General features: G+C 39.9%; 1 protein-coding gene across 3 annotated transcripts in view; it reads left to right on the top strand.

The window, feature by feature from the left end:
- tbc1d32 (TBC1 domain family, member 32) overlaps positions 1 to 23,258 on the top strand; it is an 85,893-nt gene that overhangs the window by 9,261 nt on the left and 53,374 nt on the right. For 2 of the 3 annotated variants that reach the window (XM_034135721.1, XM_034135723.1), the window contains exons 13-23: positions 305 to 442; positions 2,743 to 2,832; positions 4,008 to 4,150; positions 5,448 to 5,575; positions 7,131 to 7,332; positions 9,297 to 9,367; positions 10,376 to 10,517; positions 13,085 to 13,172; positions 13,665 to 13,783; positions 16,817 to 16,936; positions 17,189 to 17,277. In XM_034135721.1, coding sequence (XP_033991612.1) covers positions 305 to 442; positions 2,743 to 2,832; positions 4,008 to 4,150; positions 5,448 to 5,575; positions 7,131 to 7,332; positions 9,297 to 9,367; positions 10,376 to 10,517; positions 13,085 to 13,172; positions 13,665 to 13,783; positions 16,817 to 16,936; positions 17,189 to 17,277 — 1,330 coding nt within the window. The remainder of the gene's footprint in view (positions 1 to 304; positions 443 to 2,742; positions 2,833 to 4,007; positions 4,151 to 5,447; positions 5,576 to 7,130; positions 7,333 to 9,296; positions 9,368 to 10,375; positions 10,518 to 13,084; positions 13,173 to 13,664; positions 13,784 to 16,816; positions 16,937 to 17,188; positions 17,278 to 23,258) is intronic. The other variant, XM_034135722.1, reaches the window with a different exon arrangement.

Raw genomic sequence — 23,258 nt, 5'->3', positions numbered from 1 at the left:
CATCTTGGGTTTATGAAAAGTAGTTTAAATATTAGAATAGAATAACTTTTTATTTTGTATGAATATTTTCATTTTTAAACACAATCAACATCTTTGCTTATCAGAATTTGACCCTTTCTCTTGTGGATGCACCTTTTTGGTCGTGCAAGACTATTACCCTTTTTATTTGAAATATGTTTAGTGCAACACCTAAACAAGTTGTAAACAAGAATTAGCCATGTGACGGAAAAAGTGTTCCGTCTTAGCTTTGCTCTTTCCATCATCTTTAATCCTCTCAACACCATGTGTCTCTGTAATGTGTCAGGCTCAGTCCAGAGGAGTGTTTACACGGGAAAAGAGCTTGAGTATGCTTTCTTCGTCCACTCGCTGTGTGTCCTGGGGAAACTGCTCATCTACACCAACGGCAGGAAGCTCTTTCCCATCACAGTGAAGAAGCGCAGAGGTACACAACTTCACTGTTCTGTAAACTGTGTTAGATCAATCAAAAGCATGTGGGTTTTAATGTTTACATTCTTGCTTGACATCTTCACTAAAGGCTGTATAAGGTACATATCAAATCAAATCAAATCAGGTTTTATTTATATAGCACATTTAAAAGCGATTTTTGGTCGAGCCAAAGTGCTGTACATGTAATAAAAACACATTACTACAATCACAATAAACGACAATAAATTACAACAGATATATCTTAAAAACAAAATAAAAATAAAACACACGGAAAAGTCAGGAGTCGTGCTCCGCTCTAACTAGAAAGCCAGAGAGTAGAAGTGTGTTTTTAGTTTAGTTTTAAAAACCCCTAGGGTCTGGGCCGACCTCACATGGAGGGGCAGAGTGTTCCAGAGCCTAGGGCCAGCTGCTGCGAAGGCTCGGTGCCCTCGGGTTTTTAGCCTGGTCTTGGGCACTACCAGCAGCAGCTGGTCAGCAGACCTTAAAGCCCTGGCTGGGGTGTAGCGCTGGAGCAGTTCAGTTATATAGGCCGGAGCCAGCCCATTTAGTGCTTTAAAAACAAATAAAAGGATTTTAAAATCAATTCTGAACCAAACTGGAAGCCAGTGCAGTGAGGCCAGAATAGGGGTGATGTGGTCACGCTTTTTGTGGCCAGTCAGCAAACGTGCAGCTGCGTTTTGGACTAGCTGTAGGCGTTTAATTGAGGCCTGGTCCATACCCACATACAGAGCGTTACAATATTACATAATACATACATATTGTACATACATATTGTACAGTAGTAAAAGGAAAAGTTTGATGAGGGTTAAACAATAAGACCTTTAAAAACCTCTTATATCTGTCCTGTAATTTGCAAATTGCTTAAGAAAAAAAATCCAGCACATAATCTGTTATAAAAAAACGTATCTTTCACATTTGTTGATTTGGTACTGATTAAATCAACTTAATCTAACACTTTGAGTGAGGAATGTGCACCTTATTTCCCCTTGTTTTTAGTCTTTGTGCTAAGCTAACCATTATTAACCATAGAAATACTAAAGATGTCCATCCCCTTATCTAACTGCAGAATCCACGCATGGTTCAAATGAGTGACGCAGAGTTAAATGGAAAAACATGTGTTTTATAGTTTATTGCCCCCAACAAAACTGTCCCTTTTTAATCTTTACAGCAGATAATCTCATGTTGCAATGCGTCTGATAATTTTACTCTTGGTGCCACTCCCTCCTCTTTCCCGTCTGACCCCATCATCGATCCCTCCACCCGTCTTAATCACTAAAAACGTTATGTAACGCCGTGAATGATACATAGGTGAACCATTAAAACAGACTCGTGGTCTTCGTCAATTATTTAGCGATACATGACTCTTGTTCCATGGCATTCTGTAGGCAATTAACTCTGACGAGTAGTTTATATTGAAATGTGACACATTCCTCAGGTGGAGGCCTATTACCTCCACACTTTTTTTTAAGTGGGCACCTGGATCAGGTCGGCACGCATATGTGTCATGGAGGAGGCTGTGGCTCAGTGGGTAGTATGATGGCAAGTTTGAGTCCCACTGCAGTCAGCATGTCGTTGTGTCCCTGGGCAAGACACTTCACCCCAAATTGCTCCTGTGGGGATTGCCCACAGTACTGAATGTATGTAAGTCGCTTTGGATAAAAGCGTCTAACAAATGACTTGTAATGTAATGTAATAATATGTGTCAGTTCCTAAACAGGTTTTAATTGCAGTTTAGATTTTTTTAATGAAATTTCCACATGTTTTAGGATATTTTCTCTATTTTATGTTAAATCCAAAGCCTTATTTCCTAATTTTGCCAATTGATTTTGATAAAACTGTATTACATAACTCTCACTAAACAGAGTCTTTGCTCTCTCATAGACTCACACTGAAGCAGCTTAAATACATTTAAATGTGATTTAGTTAATCATGTTTTCTATATTTTCAGAGCACCCTTAAGGTACCAAGGTTCCTTCAACACGGTGAAAGGTGTCTTGTGCTATACAACTTAGAAAAGGGAACAATATTAACACTTGAGACCTTTGAACCAGCAGAAGTTTGACATTTTTTGCTTAAGAAACTCATTGAAAAGTTAATATTTAATCATAATTTTGCTGGAAATAAAAAAAAACACACATTTACTAAAACTCATCCCGGAGATAAAATGATGAGCCAACAGTGCAATAAGTAACTTCCTTGACTCAACTATATCCTTCCCAAAAAAACCCTATTTTTTCTGTCTCTGTCTACACTGAGTAACCAGAGTGATTCATCTCATTCATCATGTTGTTTCAGATCCAGTCAGCCTGACAGACCTGGTGGTCATCCTGATTAACATCGTGTACCAACACCCCAAACCCCTGCACAGTGACCCCTCACACACAGGTGAGGCCACACACACTCACACTGGATACAATGCGTCACAGAGTTTCGACTTCCTCCCTGTTTTCCTGGGCAGACTGTGAGTCTGGGATCAGCAGGAACACAGTGACCCTCCCTATGAGGCGGAACAGCATTCCTTAGACCCATATCTTTTATCTCTTAACCTTGTACCGAGTCATAGACTTTTTTCTGGTTGTATCCTGGATCACCTTGCTTTATTGCCCCATTCATTCTCATGAATTACACTGCAGCAACGCTCCCTGCCAGTGATCAATAGTGTCCCCTGGCTTGACTTTGTCAGAGGAGGATCATCTCTCTTTTGGCTGCTGCAGCAGAGAGTCACGCGGAGCAAGTCATAGTTACATATCAATATTTTACCTGCAGTCTGATGACGATCACCTGCACCCCTTTATGAGGGTGTATTCTGAATAGTATCATGATGTTACACAATGCAATGAAAATGGCAGAGATTTTACCTAGAAGTGCCTGGAGGGGATGCACAAAATGTAAGAGCCGAACCCTAACCCTAACCCTTTAGGCAATATTTATGTAGAAATACAAAACATTTTCAACAAGAACGAGACTTTTGCGATGTCTTTTTATGTTTTTCCAAAGTAATGATTTATTTAAATGACAATTTTAAATTATTTATTTCTAGTTAATTTGAACTTCTGCATTCTATCCAATGGAGATGAATGTTTCAAAATGTTTTGGAGGAGAATTATCTATATTATTATTTTTTTTTTTTAAGTAGATTTAGCAAGGCAGTGCCTAAGAGGTGAACTGGCACTCTCTACTTTGGTCCGTTCAGGACTTGAACCAGTACAGTTCTTGATTAAGTGTATATGAGTGGGACGTTTGGTCATAGATTGCTTAATATACCTGTGTCCTAGGTGATCTGATTGATACTGTACATAAAAAGTGCATCCAGAATGCAAGTGGAACTCACATTGACAGGTATAAAGTTGTATGCGTCTAGAAAAAAACTGTTTTAAATATAAAACACCCCGCAAGCCTCCAGCAGCTTTGGTGTGGGTGTCTTTCCAAAACTTGATTTCCAGGTTATCGACCAGTCGGGTGTGCTAGCCAGACAATGTGTTTAGTGTCAGGTTAAAGGATATAAATATTCCAAGATGTATTGTATAATTCAGTTAAATGTGTGTGTGTGTGTGTGTTAGACTCGCTGACGCCCAGCTGTCTGGCGATGGAAGTGCTGTGGATGCTGTGTGAGAGGACAGAGAGCGCAGCAGAGTGTCTCCACCAGACCGCTGTCATAGAGACGCTGCTGGCTCCTGTCATCGCTCTGCTCAATGGACAGCAGGTGAAACGCTCACACTAAACACACACTGACATACATTAAAGGTCCCCTATTATACTGTTTCTCATCAATATATTACAGGTCTCAGATTTATACAGAACATGTCTCTGAAGTGTTTGGCTCCAAACACCAAACAGATCATTGCAGCATCCCATAACCTGTTTCAAAAGTGCTGATTCTCTGTTACTTTAGATGAAAATAAGGAGCCCCTCCCCACGCCCCTCTGAGAGATATTTGGTTAAAAAGAACACAATGGTGCTCTAGGAGGACATTCAGGTGATAAGGTGGGGGGGGGGGGGGTACCTTGGTTGGTGATTGGCTAATGGTTACTCAAGCCAAAACAGATAGAGAATCTTTTTTCCTGAAACTTTCAGAGTCTCTTTACACAGAGGGGACACATGTTGATGTAGAAGAGACATGAAGAAGAGGGGACACATGTTGATGTAGAAGAGACATGAAGAAGAGGGGACACATGTTGATGTAGCAGAGACATGAAGAAGAGGGGACACATGTTGATGTAGCAGAGACATGAAGAAGAGGGGACACATGTTGATGTAGCAGAGACATGAAGAAGTGGATTTTGCATAATAGGTGACCTTTTAAAAATACACAGTACACACTGTACAGAAGAATAGAAACCAGATGAGTTGTAGAAACTACAACTACGATTCTTGGACTTATAAATATATAGATTCATACGTTTACCCTTTTTCAAAATTGGTGTTTGAATGCAGGGGTTGTAAAACTGAAAACTGTTTGTTTATTAATGACAAAGCCTATATAGCCGTGGATCCTTTTATGTCACAAACATGTTGGTTTGTAGCTTTGTATTAATGTATATTATATTTCAAAGAGTTTTACTTCCAGGGTATATATATATATATATATATATAGGGTCATATTAGATCATTGCTTTTTCAGTCTAATAAATGCCTTATCATACTCAACCATCCATTTTCCAACATTTACCAACAATATGAATCCTAATATTGATTATAAAGGCAAGGTCTAACCTCAACCATTCCTCCAAACCTTGATTCAAACACCACATCTGAGTCCTAAAGTGTTTCATGTCAGCTGTTCACTTTTCACAGCTGGACAGATAATTGTCATCCATCATTCTCTGAAAAATAGTTTGAAATTGTTGAAGCATTGCTCATCCATTTATAATAGCTTTTCCTTACTTCCATCAGCTCCAAAGATTATGGTATTTTAATTTGCAATACCTATTCATCTGGGATTTGACTTTGTGTCTGAAGCAGTTGTGTCATTTTGTCTGTTTATTCTCTACGGTTTGCAGGTGAAATTAAAATCTTCGGCAGCAACACTGCCTCTGATCGCTGATGTTCTGGCTCGCATCGCAAACACCGACAGGGGATTATCTCTCTTCCTATATGAGAAGAATCTCGTTGTATCCAACAATGAGAGGTGAGAGAGCGTGATTGAATTATGATTAAATACATACTTTCTTTCATCTTTGATGGTAATGAATAAATTACATATATCTTTTCTGACTTGGCAACAAGACTCCAGAGTAAAGTTGGCATATCAAATCCACCTGGTCGTGCACAGAAAGCAGATTAGACCTGTTCAATCAGGAGAGACGGTTTTGATGTAAGAATACATATTTATTGCAGAGATACACAAATTAATGTAATGGTGATTTTGGCGATTAGGCCCCGTTGTGCAGGAAGTATCATTCGGGAGGGGAGAACCGATCCGATGAAACCCCCCGAGGTCTAGACCCTGGTGGTGGTGAATGGATAGTTGGGGTCGGTCTGAAGGGGAGGGGCTTAGCTTGACCCTGGATTCAGAGGGACAGGAGGTGAAAAGGGGCGGAGGAGGGTTGCGTCGAGTCACCTGAAATGACAGCTGTCAGAGGGGGGGAGCAGACTTAAAAGGTTTGGCAGAGCGCTATGATAGGCTCTTGGGAATAGAGCGAAGTGATTGGTTAAGCTGGGGAGTGACGCCCCCGATCACTTATTGAGAGGAGAGAGACATGGGAATAGTAAATGAAGTGTAAAGACGGTCTTCCTGGTTGAACTTACGCTGAGCTTCATTTGTCAGTCACTGAGGATGTGTCTTCGATATATTCAAATCTCATTACAGCCAAAAAGATGTTCAGGGCACTCAGTGGCCCTACACACACATTTTGTATCCTGTTATAATTGTTGTAATTCCATTAGTTCTTATACTTATGCTACAAAATCAGCATCTTAAAGACCAAGGGGCTTCTACTATCAGGCCTTTTGTCATTTTATAATTTAACGAGGCGCTATTATGCTCTTTGGGTACCACTTTACAATAAGACTACCCTTATACAGGATTCATAAATGGTTTATTAAATGGTAAATGGACTGTACTTATATAGCGCTTTATCCAGTCTTTAAGACCCCTCAAAGCGCTTTACATACTACATGTCATTCACCCATTCACACACATTCATACAGAGCAGTGTACCTTACTCTAGGAACTAACATTCACACACATTCACACACCGTTGGCCATGCCATGGGGAGCAACTCAGGGTTAAGTATCTTGCCCAAGGATACATCGACATGTTGACTGCACGGGCTGGTATCGAACCCACAACCTTCTGGTTGAAAGACGACCGCACTCGCCTTTAATTAGGTTGTAAACACTTTATTAATCATTAAGAACCATTTATAAACCAGTTCTAACAGTTTTCATACATCAACACAGGCTCACTATTTGGCAAGATGACTAAGTCTTATATTGGCTACCTAGCTTACTTCGTCTTCTTCATCAGCCAGCATCCTTGGTATCTGTTGTTCACTGAGTTGATTCCCACCCCCTCCAAGTAGCAGTCCACACTCCATATTTTAGGTCTGGTCGGGGACTTGAACCGGTGACCCTACAGCTCCCAGTCCAAGCCCCTACTGACTGGAGCCACTGCCGGACATGTGCAAGCTGTCACATGTGAACATCTGAATATTTCTCTTTGTTTGTTCCCCCTCTTCAGAACTTTTCCTGCTCATGTCATCGTGCAGTTCACCCTCATGCTGCTGGAGAAGGAGCTGTCCTCCCTGAGTGACTCTGACATGTCCCAAACATGGTGTGGAGCCTTTATCTTCGTCTGTCGGCAGATGTACAACACCTGTGAGGGTCTGCAGGTCCTCCGACCCTACAGCCTGCACAAAGCGGTCGCTGCTGCATGGAAAAAGGTCAAGTGTTTGGAAATCCAATACATTGAGTTTGTGAATCTAATCTGATTTGAAGTGGTTTAATATCAGCTTGACAACAATTCTTTGGAAACTCATTTGGGAAACTTGTTTGTTTTGTAAAATTCTCCTTGCCGTTTAAAAGTACTTAAGGCAAAAAAGACGATAACCTAGGGCTGTGCGATTATGGCAAAAATCATAATCACGATTATTTTGGTCAATAATTGATATCACGATTATTAAATACGATTATTTATTGACTTTGAAAACATCCATTTATTGAACTTTGAAATACAAATAATAATTTGAACAGTATCTTTTTAACTGTTGATTTCCCTGAACGTATAATTCAACTGAAAAACCAATACAAAAATAAATAAAATAAATTATACATTTATATCTACATTTAAATAAATAATATCAAAATAATAAATACCAATAAACAAGATCAACAAATATTTTGGAGCGCACTTCAACAAGCTACTAAACATATATAAATATGATAAATACAAATACATTTGATCAAATATGTCGCAGTGCACTGTCACAACCTAGCAAAGCAAAATAATCGTTTTTTTCGATTATGTTGTTTTCGTAATTGTGGCAGGCCAAAATCGTAATTGCGATTAAAATACGATTAATTGCACAGCCCTACGATAAACACATCAAAATCGAAATTATTATCACATTATAAAAACAATTTAGCATCATGAATCTGGTGTTGCTGTATAGAATTGATTGTTTATTACAGGCTGACTGTGTAAATGTAAGAAATGAGATCCTCTCTCAGTGAGCACTGCCTGACTAATCCTCTCCATGAACACATAGTAAGAGATGGTAGATAATAGTTCCATTTCAGTATTTGTTCCGAGAATGTCTAATGGAGGGGTGTCCATGTCTAATGATGAGTTTCACTGGCTAGAATACTCCTGTCATGTTTCATTTGCTTGATGAATGCCGTGTTCTCTCTTCATTCATTCAGTGCAGCAAGAGAAGTGCCACCGCTGCTCGCAGATGGAAGGGAATTAACTAACCATTGTAATCTGCTCCATTTCGGTTCTAAAATGCGGCTTTTGTCATAGCAATTCATCAACATCTGAGTAATATAGTTTGAACTGAAAAACTAAACTGAAAACAAAACAGACAACTGCAACCAAAACCAAAAACACTTCCTAACAACTCCTAATAAAATACAGCTACAGAGGAAATAGACGTAGTGAAACTGCCTCTAGCTGGTAGGAAGCATCATTAATGTCTGTTAGATATCTGTAAACTCAGCACACAGTCCCTCTTACTGCTCTGTTTTTCAAATCATTCACGTCAGAAATGAACTCATGAGACATTGTGGCATCAGCATAAACTATTTTTACACTTACTTCCTCATGACTTTCGCCCATTGTTTGTTAAATATTAATTATCAGCTTGCACGTACTGCACTGTCATGCAGCAGACAGCATGTACTAAAAGATGTCATGAATCCAAGTCCACATCTGTTTTCATAGTCTTACATAATGTAAAAACACCGCTGACCTAGAGTCACCCACTATCAAAAGACACCAACTCGAGATTGGGGAAGGCATCTTAATGAAGTTGCTTTTAATTAGTTCACGAGGGAAAAAACTGTTAAAGGTTTCATTGATCAGAATGACAGTTTTGACCCTGATTTCCAAACGTTTTTCGATGGTGCCAGAAGGTTTTATAAACAAAGCTAATACACAGGAGAAGGAGATGAATCCAGTGTGCTAGTGCCTTCATTTGGCTTGATAGGGATGCACGAAGATAATCGGAAATATATATTAGGAATTGCAATATCAAGATAAAACATAAAAGGCAGTTAGAACAACATTATAGCAATTTAAAGAAGTGAGAGCCACATGAAAACCTTCAGATATGCCACACACTTGTAAACACTGAGAAAAATCAAAGGAAAAACCCAAATTAAATAATACATTTTACTTTATTTTTAGACCAGTTCTCTGTCAGAAAGGGTCCCAACACCGGTACCTGGAGCCACTGCTGGGACATTCTCCCACAACATGTAAGGTTTGAGTATTTCATTCAAATCCCTGGAATTTAGGTTGTGGTACTCCAGCTATTACAGAGAATAAACTTGGATAAATGAAAGACACAGAATTTATGTTTTTCATTTTCATCAATTACAGGCTGAATTTAAATAAAGAAAAATGCAATTACGACACAATAATAAGGTTCAATAGATGAGAGTAACACATGTGTCACTTCTGGGCAAAAATGACGGCTCCGCCCACTTTTGGGGGAAAACAAAGCTGTCATTTGAATGGCGGTCAATACAAATTCTGAAGTTTTTGCCAATCTGATCAGAAATGTAAGAAAACCGTGGATTTTTGGATCTTCCAAGAGCCCGATTACAATGGCCAGACAGGCAAACAATTACATTAAATCATTTGAAATCGACGATCGGGCTCGATATATGGTTAAATATAGCAGTAGGCGATCGATGTCCATAGATGACAGTAACATCTACGTTACTTTACGGCCCCGCCCACTTTTGGGGGACACCAACGCTGTCATTTGAATGGCGATGAAGCCTGAAGCCACAGAGCTCTTCTTTTACTGTCCGTTTTTCTTAGAGGAAGTACAGAAACACTGAACTCTGGATTTGTTTTAATGTTTGAGGTGCAATAAACGACACAGCAGCTTTTTGGCATGATAACAAAATTATTTTCCGCCTCGCTCATGAGAGTAACAGCTGGCGAAATTGCAGCCTCGCCTACTGATTTTAATGTAACCATATATCGAGCCCGATTTTCGTGTTCAAATGATTGAATGTAATTGTTTGCCTGACCAAAAATCCACGGTTTTCAAAAATGTCTGATCGGATTGGCAAAAACTTCAGAATTTGTATTGACCGCCATTCAAATGACAGCGTTGTTTTCTCCCAAAAGTGGGCGGGGCCGTCATTTTCGCCCGGAAGTGACGTAGGTGTTACTCTCATCTATACAACTTCAACTTTTCTCTTGATAGCTCTGTGTCACAGCTCACTGTGTTTCACTCTTTGACTTTGGAGCAGGCTCATCTGGGAGGAGACGCTGTTGGACAGCCTGCTGAACTTTGCTGCAACTCCTAAAGGTCTGCTGCTGCTCCAGCAGACAGGAGCCATCACTGAGTGCGTCTCCTACATGTTCTCACGCTTCACTAAGAAACTACAGGTGAAAACAAACACCGTTCTTTATAAACTATGACTTTGGTTATTTTCAATTTGGTCCTTTTTAATAATAGAGTTCTAAACTTTGTCTTTCTATTCATTATTTAGTTTATATGTGCTGCTTCTTAAGGCACACGCTAAGGATTTTTTTCCACCAACTGATCATAGTTTCTTGGAGCCTATCAGTATTTCACACCCTGCTCCCCACATACACACCTGGACGTTTCTCAACCTTAACTGCAGGTAATCCCTGAATGAATTTGAGGGTTAAATGGCACAAACTGTGGTATTATTTGACATGTGTTTGACTTTGCAACAGTTGATGTAAGATACTACTACTGTTAGGATTTCTTAGCCCTGAGTGCAGGATTAACTGAAAAGAGTCCAAGGAAGCTTATACAAGTTAACAGCATTTAATCAAACAAATGATAAGATGATATACAAATGAAATATGTGCGAGATGGCGGCTCTCCCCCCTACAGCTGTTGCCGGCCGGTTCAGCTGAGTCGAAAAGAGAAACATTTTCAAATGGCTTCACTGATATCAACTGTAGATATCAACGCTATTGGCCGGCGTCAACGGGGGCGTGTCCAATGCATATCCTGTCTTTTCCTGTTTTCAATTTACAATATTCTAATGTCTGTGGTTATTTAAACATTCCCTATTAAAAGTACTGCAGTGTTAAAGACAGTGTGTTTAGTGTACAACACCACTTGTCATTTCACCTTGAATTCACTTTTTCTTAAACGTAATATTAGCCACATGCTAACCGGAAATGACGATTTTTATTGCCGGAAACCGAAAGTCATGTTCTGAACTTCCGGTTTTCTGAATAAAACAGCCCTAATTAAAACTGTGTATTTAATTTAAAGGGGACCTATCATGCAAAATGCACTTTTGTACGTCTTTTAAACATGAATATGTGTCCCCGGTGTTCCAGGGAACTCACCAAGTAAAACACAACCCTCTCTATTTTCCTCCATACCCAAATCTCTAAAAAAGGGGCTGCAACGGATCTGATAAAAACTGATCCAGATTTGAACACTGTCCTGACGTCAGGACGGTGGCACTACGGCTATTGAGCCAACTCCACCAATCAGGAGGAGACAGCCACGGCCATTGCCGTTCGAAAGCGCTGGAGACGCTGTAGTACATATGCCAGGCCTGTAGGTGGTGCTGTTCTCACTGAATCTGCCCTTGCTAAAACAGAGCTAGAAATTGTCAAATTGAGCAAAATGAGGCATGGCTAAAATGCATGATCTGTTTGGTATTTTGAAAAAAAAAAAGTATAAATATGCCTTATATAGGTATGGTCCTACACTATATTATTCAAATATAGCATGATAGGTCCACTTTAAATTACGCCATAAAAACGTTGATCTAAATTTCTTACACTACTCAGGAATTCCAGATGTTCCATGAATCCTTTTCTATAAAAGCACAAGTTAAATTGTAAGCTTTTTATACAGTATAACTATCATGTGCCACCTTCATATGAATACAAACATTGTGACTTCATTACTGCAGAAGATAATCATCGGTGCTGATATATTTCTGTGGAACGGTTTCATCTCCTTTATTGAAGCCCTGGAAGAATTAGCTGTCTGTTTTTAATCCCTCCTGATCACATCAATGCGCGCAAGAAATATGACACTGCTCAGGTGATTCTTTGCCACAGTGACTGAGTTACAATAAGCCAACCCTGAAGCCAGGATGCAGGATTAGAAAATAAAAAAATCGAGCGTAGACGCCTGAGCAATGGAGCAAGATGAACAGCTGCACACCCACTATCAGACTCGGTGGAATAAAATAAAGTAAAATATAGCTTTTTGAAAATGAAAAGTCGCATCACTGAGCTTGAATAACTCATGGTCAAATATCATACAGCATTTAAACCCTACAAAAAACTCTTGCATTTGAAATGTCAATCAAATTTTACTCTGAAAAAAAACGCGGTATTCATTCTGTTTCCATGTGTCATCTGTAGCCCGAGCTCATTCTGCAGGAGATGTGGTGTTTTGTTTCTACTGTTCCTCAAGGCCACTGCCATATTTCCTGAGGAATATGCAATAGCCTGGAGACTGTTACATGCAGATACTCCCACACAGGGTTTCATTTATTATTTTCTGATTCGTACATATACCTTTTTATATACATATTATTGTCCACGCGCACGTCTTACTGCAATCCCCTGTGGGCTTAATTTACTGCCAATGTTTACGCACTCTGGCAATTGCGCCTCTCATTTTGCATTTCACTATAGTTAAGAAAAATAATTACATTTTGTCTATTTTTAGTTGTGTTGTAATTAATGCAAGGCCGGCACAATCAAAAATCAATTTGCATTTTCTGCTTAGCGTACTAAACTTCGTCACTAAGTGCTTTTTCTAGCAGAGTCATGGCAGAGTTTGCATACTGAATGCCAAGTTTACAATTCTCCCTTTCCTTTTTTTCCCCCCGCAAAGTTGATCCTTTCCAAACTCTTATTCAATTTTCACTTGCCGAATCAAAAATGGTAAAAGCCCAAACAAACGTAGGGGATTATTGGGTTTCTGTTTGTGTTTTCTGCAGGTGAGCCGCTGTGAGAAGTTTGGATATGGCGTGATGGTGACACAGGTGGCAGCAACCGCTCCAGGGGTGGCAGCTTTACACACTTCAGGTACTAAAGCACTTCAAGACAAACACTGGCCAGATGTGATGCTTAAAGCTTGTATCCACAAATGGTAACAGTCGACATAAAGCAGGCATCGAGAGGCCAAGGGAACAACGTGCTTTTCAAATCATTTCTGACAGCATATGTGGAGAAAGAAAGCTGTCTTTTATCTAAGGATTATGTGATTTACTGTAAGTACCTGTGTGACAAGAATTGCAAATCAGATTATGATATGTATTTCAGAAACACGTTTATAAGTAGCATAGATAATCAGGTACATATGGGAAAAGGATGCCTTAGGCAGAGAGAGTGGCATACAACCAATAAAATCAAAATCATTAAAACTGTTTACTCATTTATTACAATTTCCACGGTTTGAATTTGCCTAGAGACTCTAGATGCATGTTTTCCCCCTCTCTTTATCGCCCTCCATATCTGTTAACTCTATTGTCTCTTCTACATTCATATTCATATCGATACCACTGGCTTGTGTTGCAGGTTTGGTCCGTGCACTAGTGGTAGAGCTGTGGTCTGTTCTCGAGTGCGGCATTGAAGAGGTGGGGGTGGTCTGTCCCAGGCCCACACCCATGGAGCCCATAGACAGGAGCTGCCTTAAGGTACTGTGTGTTTGAGTGGGTGGAAAAAGTGCCACTTTATACAGGGTGTCCGCGGGGTCTTAAAAAGTATTAAAAGTTGATAAATACATTTAGCGAAAATTAAGGCTATTAAAAAGTATTAAACGGCATTTTCCAAGGTATTACATTTTGTAGCTTGTTTTCAATAAGTATATCAATTGTCCAAAGAGGTTGTATTCTACAGTTTGCCTGAATGTAATCATTGCGTAGGTGTGTAGTGTGATTCTGTGTAGTTTATTTATGGCATCCCGTTGGATGTGACGTCATCTGAACAGGACATCGCGCGCTCACTGCTTGATAGCGCGAAGGTCCGTTTACGCCGGTTGTTAAACAACATCGTTATGGGGAAATGCAAGTCTGCGTCCAAATGGTTGGAAGATAAGGAGGAAGGACAATCAATACTGTATATAGTAAATGTGAGGTAAGGTGTGTCGCCAATGTAACCGGTTAAAACTCCAAGTGGCGATGAGGTCTTAAAATGTATGGAAAGGGTCTTAAAAAAGGTCTTAAAAGGAATTACATTTGACTTCAGGATTCCTGCATACACCCTGATATACCAAATTGTTTATTCTGAAAGAGGATCAAACTGAATTGATTGATTGAAAATGTAACCTTGCATGTCTCTGCTGAAGCTAAAAAAGGGCTGTAGTCTTCTATCTATAAATAAAATCAGGTATGTCCAACCTTGAGAACTTCCTCCTTGCATGATGCTGCATTTTTAGTTTTTAAACAAATTTGCTGGGGGTTTAAGTTGAGGACAGGCTCAAAGTTTAGTTGAAGCTCTACTGTTTGTGTGTTTGTGTGTGTGATGCTCTGACAGGAGCCTAGTCTTCTCTCTCTCAGTGAAAATAGCAAAGTGAATACAGACAGTCAGTGAAGTGTGAACTGGTGAATTTAAAGCCTTATCAGGGTGTCGGCTACCAGGTTTCCTACATCCCAGCTACATCTTGGTAACAGAGCCCCAAGACTGTTGCAAACACATAAACGTACAATACAAATAAATAAATACAAAATAAATTGCTCTTTTTGTCATTTCACAGTACAGGTACTATGTAACGAAATTGTTCCTCTGCATTTGACCCATCCTAGTGTTAGGAACAGTGTGCTGCCATTATGTCCGGCACTCGGGGAGCAGTGTAGGAAACGGTGCCTTGCTCAGGGACACCTCGGTAGCACTTGGTCTTGCCGGGACTCGAACTGGTGACCTTCTAGTTGCCAAGCCAAGTCCCTATTGACTTCGCCACCACCGCCCTGTGTGGTCAATGTGTGCTAAAACAAACAAAATATGTAGCACAGACGCATTACACCAGCAATTCCTTGCAAATTAGCTCTGATCTGGGGAGGGGGGGGGCGGTAGCATTTCTTTTGTGGATTTTGAATTGTATTAATGTTTTTGATTCAATTGTGTCTACTGTAGGAAAACATAAAAAACACAAAAAGACAGATAATATAAGTCTGTTATTTTCCTTTCAGATATCAAACAGGGCAGGAGAGAAGATGAAAGAATGGACCTCTGTTACTCATTACTCTTTATATTTTACAATCATTGCAATTGTCAAAGCTTTGTGGTTGCTTTCAAGCCGCTTAATAGAAATACTTTTATGTATGTGTGAGTGCGTACTTTATTGTTTTTCTTTGATTGCCTTGAGTTTTCCCAATTCTCCTTGATCTAGTGATGAGAGCAGGTGGAGTTGCTTTATTATTAATCTTCAGGCTACTGTTCTGTTCACATGTTCACATTTTAATTTCACCGTGTGAGTGCTCACATGTTGTCAGCATGTCTTCATCCCTGTGAAATCCCTTTTTTAATGTTCGCTTTGTTTTTAGCGTCAATTAACATTTTCATCATAGGCAAAATAAACGGAACTTCTAGATATTAAGATATTAGATATTAACTGGCTAGTTGAGCCCTTACATTTTTCATCTATATTCCTAACTCTATCTATTATCTGCATTAGTATGTATTTAGTTAATTGTATTCAGAAGGTTCTTTTGTTTTTCTTTATGAGGGGTTGCATATGATTTGACAAATGCACCTGCATTAATAGCCTAAACTACATCAAAGACCAAATCCTTAATAGTTATTTCTACAAAATACACACAAGTTAACAACCAACAGTTGCACTCAAAAGTATTTTTTTTTAAATAGCCAATGAGTACATGCAGGATCACTCTGCAAAAACATTTTCATTTTAAAATGATCACTGGAATGATCAATTGTGAGTTCTGAGTTAAAGGGGACCTATCATGCAAAATGCACTTTTTGATGTTTTTTATACATAAATATGTGTCCCCGGTGTGTCGGGGAACTCACGCAGCGTCAGAAAATAAAACCCTCTCTCTTTTCCTCCGTACCCAAATCTCTAAAAACGGGGCTACAACGGAGCTGATCCAGATTAGCGTCCGATATGACGTAATATCTAAAATGTGGACCCACGGCACTATCAGAAACGTCGCTATCAGAAACAATGCCAGACTGTTTTGGACGTAATATGGTTTACATTAGCATCGCTAACACTCAGAGCTAACCTGTACTGGAGAGCATGTGTGTGAAGAAGCAGGAAATAAAAAGGAACTCACCTTGTGGTATAACCGGCAAGAGAGAAAGCCTTTGAGCTCCATACTGTTTCAGAAACAATCCTTGATAATCCATGATATGGCGTTTCATCACGGCAGTATTTAGTTTAGACAGTAGCTGCCGGGTCCCCCATGAGCTCAGCCCCCTCCTTTTTTATTTTTTAAAGCTTTATACCCCAAATCAGCACTTTTGAAACAGCAAGTGAAATAGAGGGATATGAGGCATGGCTAGAATGGGTGATCTGTTTGGTATTTTGAGCAAAACACTTCATAGACATGTTTTTTATATATTTTTATATATCTGAGACCTATGCTATTGCCTACAAATAGCATGAAAGGTGACCTTTAAGTTATATCTCTATTTCAGTTCTTTCTCACTATTTGTATTGTATTGTACTACTTCCTCTAACCCTCGGGTGCTTCTGTCCCTCTCTCCAGTCCTTCCTCTCCTTGGTGAACCTGCTCTCCTCCTCCCAGGCAGTTTGGGAGCTGCTTGGCCGGCAGCCTCTTGCCAACAAAAGTGAATACACCCTGAGAGAGATGCCAACCTCCATTCCTGTGAGTGATTTTCACACTGTGTAGCCCAGACTTCATGCAATGCCTCTCTCAGCCATGTGAGGGCATGTTTGCACCTTTTATATTGCTTTCATCCACCACCTCCGCATTTGTTTCACCTAGCAAAGACCTCCCCCTCAAAAACCCTAATGCACCCAGTCTGATGTACATTTCTCACCTTACACATCGTGATTATCAACTGTTTTGCACCATAACTGCTGTGTTTTGTTCAAAGCCTCTCATTTGACTCCACAGGATATGATTGACAGGCTGATTGCTGTGAATACAGATGCTAAGATTCATTCCCTGTTCCACTATGAGCAGTCTCACACATTCGGCCTGAGGTGAGATTGATATATTTTTTTCTTCCATATTACTTAACATCAGACAGGAAGCACATGGTAACGGATTAGCACCTGGTGACTGCAGGCTCACGCTCACACACACACACACACACACACACAGACAGACAGACAGACAGACAGACAAACACACATATGTTTCCCCTCTTGAGCCAAAGCACACACACACTGGAACTCATTCTCCTTTCCATCCCCCGAATTCACAAATCATCCGTAGGTGGCAGAGCTTTTTCATTCCGAACACCTCTCCTTTGGAATCGTCTTCCATTTCAGATCCGCGAAGCTACACATACACATACACATACACACACACACTTCAGTCTCTAGCAATAGCAGACTGACATGGTTCTTTATTATTTGATTACCCAGCTTTGAGAGGCTGATTAAAGGATTTCTCTGGATAAGAGAGAAATAAGCTGTGTGTGTGCGTACATCTGTGTGTGTGTGTGTCTATATTTATATAGATCGGACATAACGAGTAAGAAGGGTAGTGATGGGGGTGAAATCCATCTGAAATGAAAATGTATCCTCATTGTTAAGTACATTTAAACTGAGGTATATGGTTTCGGTAAAGGTTAAAACTAAACCCAAAAAAAGATTGAATCATATCTGTGTGAGAAAAGTAGCATTTTATTTCTTTGACATGCTGAAAACAAAGGTTGATGGTGAGGTTAATGAACATCAAATGGCTTAAAACATGCTTCAGGAAGATTAAAAGACACCCACACACACACTCACACTCACTCTCACACTCACACTCACACACAGGTGCATATGTGTCTCCTGGTTGTGTTGCAGTTCTGTTTGCCACTGTGCCTTGCTTTTTGAATCACAATAGCCTTGCCTTGTTTTGGAGCCTTGCTGACTCACTCGCTCTGTGTGTGACTGTCAGTCAGCCCACTCCTATTATCATCCAGAAGCCAAGTGAAAGGAACAAGATGCTTTATTCATTTGACTCGCAGACTGATGGATGCACTGACAAACACTCTGTGACACTCTGTGGGTTGCTAAATGTAGCGCTTTACTATCAATAGGTCAAAGGCAGCAAACTATTTTCATTTGAAGTATATTATTAATTCTAAGTTAATCACAGACAGCAAAGTATATGTTTGAAGCTTCACACAGCTGCATTTATTCTGATGTTTGTTAGCATGTATGTTGATTTATTGTGTTCAGAATCACTTCACTATTCACAGTATTCTTATGTTATATGACTTATATTATAGGTTAGACTTGTAGGCTTAGTAGTTTGCATTGGCTGTTTGTATTTCGTAGAGAAGAGCGCCCCCTGCAGTGTAAAGCTCAGTAGTAAATAACTGAGCTTGTTCTGTATGTTTCAAACTAAATGCTCTTTATATGTGTTTTCCAAGGCTCCTCGTCCCTCCCTTACATATATTTGATCACAGTCTTAAATACTACATTCAATTATTTTTCTTTGACGGTCTACACGAAAAGTTCCCTTCTGAAATTCAAGGTAAACTACTTCACTTTTGTATCAAGGCTACATGATTTAAAACATGACCATTGAGCCAAGAGTGGTCTCTCTCAGGGTCAAACAACCCCACACATTATGCAGTAGCCTTGTTTTATTTTCCACTGAGACGAGAAGTTGTTTCAAAGAACCGACAACCATTTGCAACCAAACAATTGTCTGATTAAGAGACTGGGTTCTTAGTTGATGTTGTATTTATATTAGGTTTAAGAATGAATCCTATTGTGAATAAACGTTCATGTTGGCTCCGTGTAAACCTTTAGATGAGAAACAAAAAACTGGGTTTTACCCGAGGTCAACGCAGCAGCTACTAACACTGAAAGTAGAGCGACTTTGAGTCCTAGAGAAGCGCTATACAAATATTATTTATTATTATTAATGTGATTATACTGTATGACCACAATATAGGGAGTATGGGGACTTGGCTGCAATCATTAGCAACAGTCTCTAACTAACACATAATAGATAATAGTTTCATATTTACAAAGATACTATTCTCATTGGTATATTAGAAATTACGGAGGATTCTAAGACCATTGGTTCCTACTAAAGACACGCATCTTCAAAAACGTTACAAATGTGTAGTGGCAAAGTCTTAGTCATTTCCTACAAAAAGCAAGGCACTGTAATTCTGAGCAAATGCCACTCCAACGGGAGTAAATAGTGCCTTTTGTTGCAGACTATTTCGAGCTGTGAATGTATACAAATTCAAAGCTAGAGTGTTGAACTGCTGTCTCTCTCTGTCTGCTGGTATGAGAAATTACCATATTGGAGAGAATAGCAAAGCAGCAGCAGCAGTGATCTGGAGTTGATGCACCATATAAAAGAGAAACTATGTGCACAGGAAGAGAGCCCTTGGTGTGGGGACATCTAACGACAGTACGCTGCAAAACACAGTGGTTTTACTGGTGTCGATAGACTTGGTCAGTATTGTGTGGACTTGTTTGGCAGAGGCTTGAATTTAGTGGTCATGTACATATTGGTGTATCTTGATTTAACTATTGTCCATGTTCACTGTAATCATGTAACGTCTTGATAGGTTGAATAGCTAATCGGTTTGTTTCTGATAGTATTGCAGGAAAGAATGGAGCTCTATGGCACAGAGCGTTGGTTATACAGATGATACTTGTCAGAAGGGTTAACATTATTTTAACTTTTAATGGAATTTGATGATTAACCCTTTGCCAACCTTACCTTAAAAGCAGCTTTGTGAATGAAACCTCTGAAGACGGTTTGAACTTTTTGCGAATTTCACTAAATTGGACCAATGCAACCGAGGACAACATATTCATCGCAGGGTTTAACCACCAGCACCACTGCCAGGCAAACAGGCTCTGAGCACTCCTGAAGTGCAGCCCCCTCTTGAACAAATAAATAAAAGAGTCCCCACAATTTCCACCCCTCTTGATCTTCACAAGCTAATGAGAGCTAAAATCCCCCTGCCTTTCTCCATGCTGCTAAAAGCCACTTTGTTGTCATGGCAACCAGCCCTCTATCCCCATGTTTTGGCTCCCTTTTTTCATTCTTCACCCTCTCAGCTGCTGACATGTCAAGTGTGAGTGCTTGTGCAGGGACTCCACACACTTAAAGCTGGTTTTATTTTTGAATTTATTCTTTTTAAATGTCTGCTGCAAAATCAGCCCGAAGCACTACAGAGATTATTATGGATATGTTCAAAATCCTTCTCAAATATGCTATGAATGAGACAAGGAAGGACACACATAAGGAATCTTGTTAACATATTACAATATCACAGGACAAACTATTGAATGATGAATTAAGTAGAATGAATGATTAAAGAAAGTAGTAGGGAGGACATGCAGTATGCCATTTTTATTTAAACATTAGATTGGGAGTTACAATTTAGATTTTTTTACTCCATTGATAGTTTCAACATTTGAAGGTTCTGTATGACTTTTATAATGGCTTGATATATAGGATGACTGAGATCACTTCACTATCTTCTGGGACCGTCCAGTACTGCAGGGATTTTGTTAATATATTTATAAGAGGAGATTGAAATGAAATAATGACTATTTGCCGTCCCAATGGGTCCAATATTGATTTACTTTGAGAACCACCTGAACATTTAAAATACCGAAGATATATGCTGATGGCTAAGAAAATGACAATTATAAATAGTAGGTAATGCAATTTGCTGAAACATATTCAATGGATTAAAGGAAAAGTCTACGCAATGAGCTGGCAGACCTGCAACTGAAGATGTACAATGTTTATTCATAGAATTATTCCAGGGTAGTTGTACGCGACTGTCTGAATACTTAAAGGGGACCTATCATGCAAAATGCACTTTTGTACGTCTTTTAAACATGAATATGTGTCCCCGGTGTTCCAGGGAACTCACCAAGTGTCAGAAAACACAACCCTCTCTATTTTCCTCCATACCCAAATCTCTAAAAAAGGGGCTGCAACGGATCTGATAAAAACTGATCCAGATTTGAACACTGTCCTGACGTCAGGACGGTGGCGCTACGGCTATTGGGCCAACTCCACCAATCAGGAGGAGACAGCCACGGCCATTGCCGTTCGAAAGCGCTGGAGACGCTGTAGTACATATGCCAGGCCTGTAGGTGGTGCTGTTCTCACTGAATCAGACTTGCAAAAACAGAGCTAAACATTTTCAAATAGAGCGAAATGAGGCATGGCTAAAATGCATGATCTGTTTGGTATTTTGAAAAAAAAAAAGTATAAATATGCCTTATATAGGTATGGTCCTACACTATATTATTCAAATATAGCATGATAGGTCCACTTTAAATATGGATGGTTTTACTAGCTAAATAAAACGAATACTAAATAAACAAAAGCCCTGATGGGCAGTGTTTGTTATGTTGTGAATCGTATGTTACTTACATTGACATCTAGAAGTAAAACTATTTTTTGGTGCTCCGAGGTGGAACAAAAAGTGGTCACAATCTTTATTGGATCTGGAGTTTCTGAGGGGATAAAGATTCTGGTTATACTGCAGGATGAGCTAGAGTTTGTGATGGTAATGATGAAACCCTAAAATGTTAGAACTGAAAATGTACAAATACAGCTTGGAAGGGTATAAAAGAAAGTCAAGGTCGCATTCACACCAGCCTTGTATAGTCCGGTTTAATCGAACACTGGTGCGTTTCACCGCTTGGTGCGGTTTGTTTGGGTCGGTGTGAACGCAGTCCGAGACCTCTGAAGTGAACTAAACAACCCGACTCTGGTCCGCTTAAATGAGGTGGTCTCAGAGCGCTTGCAAGTGAACTCTGGAGCGGTTCATCGCTGGTGTGAACGCAGTCCGCACCAGTAGCGTGGCGTGGGGAAAAATGTAGGGGAAGCCCATTTTTTTGGGTTGGTTGGGGGGGGGGTGGTCAATAACGTAACCAGATGAGTGATTACAGCGCCCGGTATCATTTTACACACATTTGTATCACACAGATGCAGGACTTGCACACGCCTGTTATCTAACCGACAGGTCCGCACGCACTCTCCAGCCGAAACTCTCGTTTTATTAATTTAAGCATTTCTTATTAATTTATGCAGACACACCCCCCCCCAAATGCAATACCAGCCGCTCAATGCGCAGTGCATTCATTCACAAAGTAAATCAGGAGACCTTTAAAGTTTTATGTACACATCAAAGTATCAGTAGGCGTGTATGAAACACATGAATTCAAAAACAATTATGTACAGAAACATCTGCATGCGATAGTCCACCTTCTCTTCCCTTCCCTTTCTAACACACGGCAAGTGCAGCAACAGTCCTCGTCTCTGTAATTAGCTCAGTCCGTAGTCCAAAAGTAACTAAAAAATATAAACAATCTCATCTATTCAGGTGAAATCGCCAGCCGCTTCTGAAGGGAAGCCAGAGCCAGCTGGCTTCCCTTGGCATGGCCCTGACCAATCACAGGTTGGCAGGGGCATCACGTGGGCCTCATCTGATTGGTCAATCCCTCAATTTTTTTCACCAAGGGAAGCCCGATCCGACTGGCCTCCTCTCGCAACAGTGAATGCAATCTACTGTTTCACCATAACATCTAGAGGGGCGCTGTTTGTTTCACTCTTTGTAAAATACTCAATGAGAGTCGGGGAGAGACGGGCCGGCAGCAACACACAGCAAAGGAGAATTATCGAAACAAAACAAAGTGTTTTTATTTATTTATTTAAATTATAACTACAATCCGAAAAAACAGGGGAAGCCTGGCTTCCCTTGGCCTCCGGGAGAAAACGCCACTGGTCCGCACCAAAACATATAAGAAGCGTAGTAATTACGAGTCACAAGAACGCAGATGTCTTTTAAAAATCTTTAGCGAAAGAATCTTTCAACATCCGCGGATGAAATTACCTGTTTGTTTTACGATGACAAGATTCTCCGTAGTATATTAACGTGTTATGGCGTTGTGTGGAGCTGCATGCTGTGTTCTACAGATTTTATTTCATTATTTACCTTTTTAATTATTGATTTTAGCAGGCCCTG

Source organism: Trematomus bernacchii, unplaced genomic scaffold (genome assembly GCF_902827165.1).
Source record: "Trematomus bernacchii unplaced genomic scaffold, fTreBer1.1, whole genome shotgun sequence".
NCBI lineage: Eukaryota > Metazoa > Chordata > Actinopteri > Perciformes > Nototheniidae > Trematomus > Trematomus bernacchii.
This window is presented reverse-complemented; position numbering and strand designations above follow the sequence as displayed.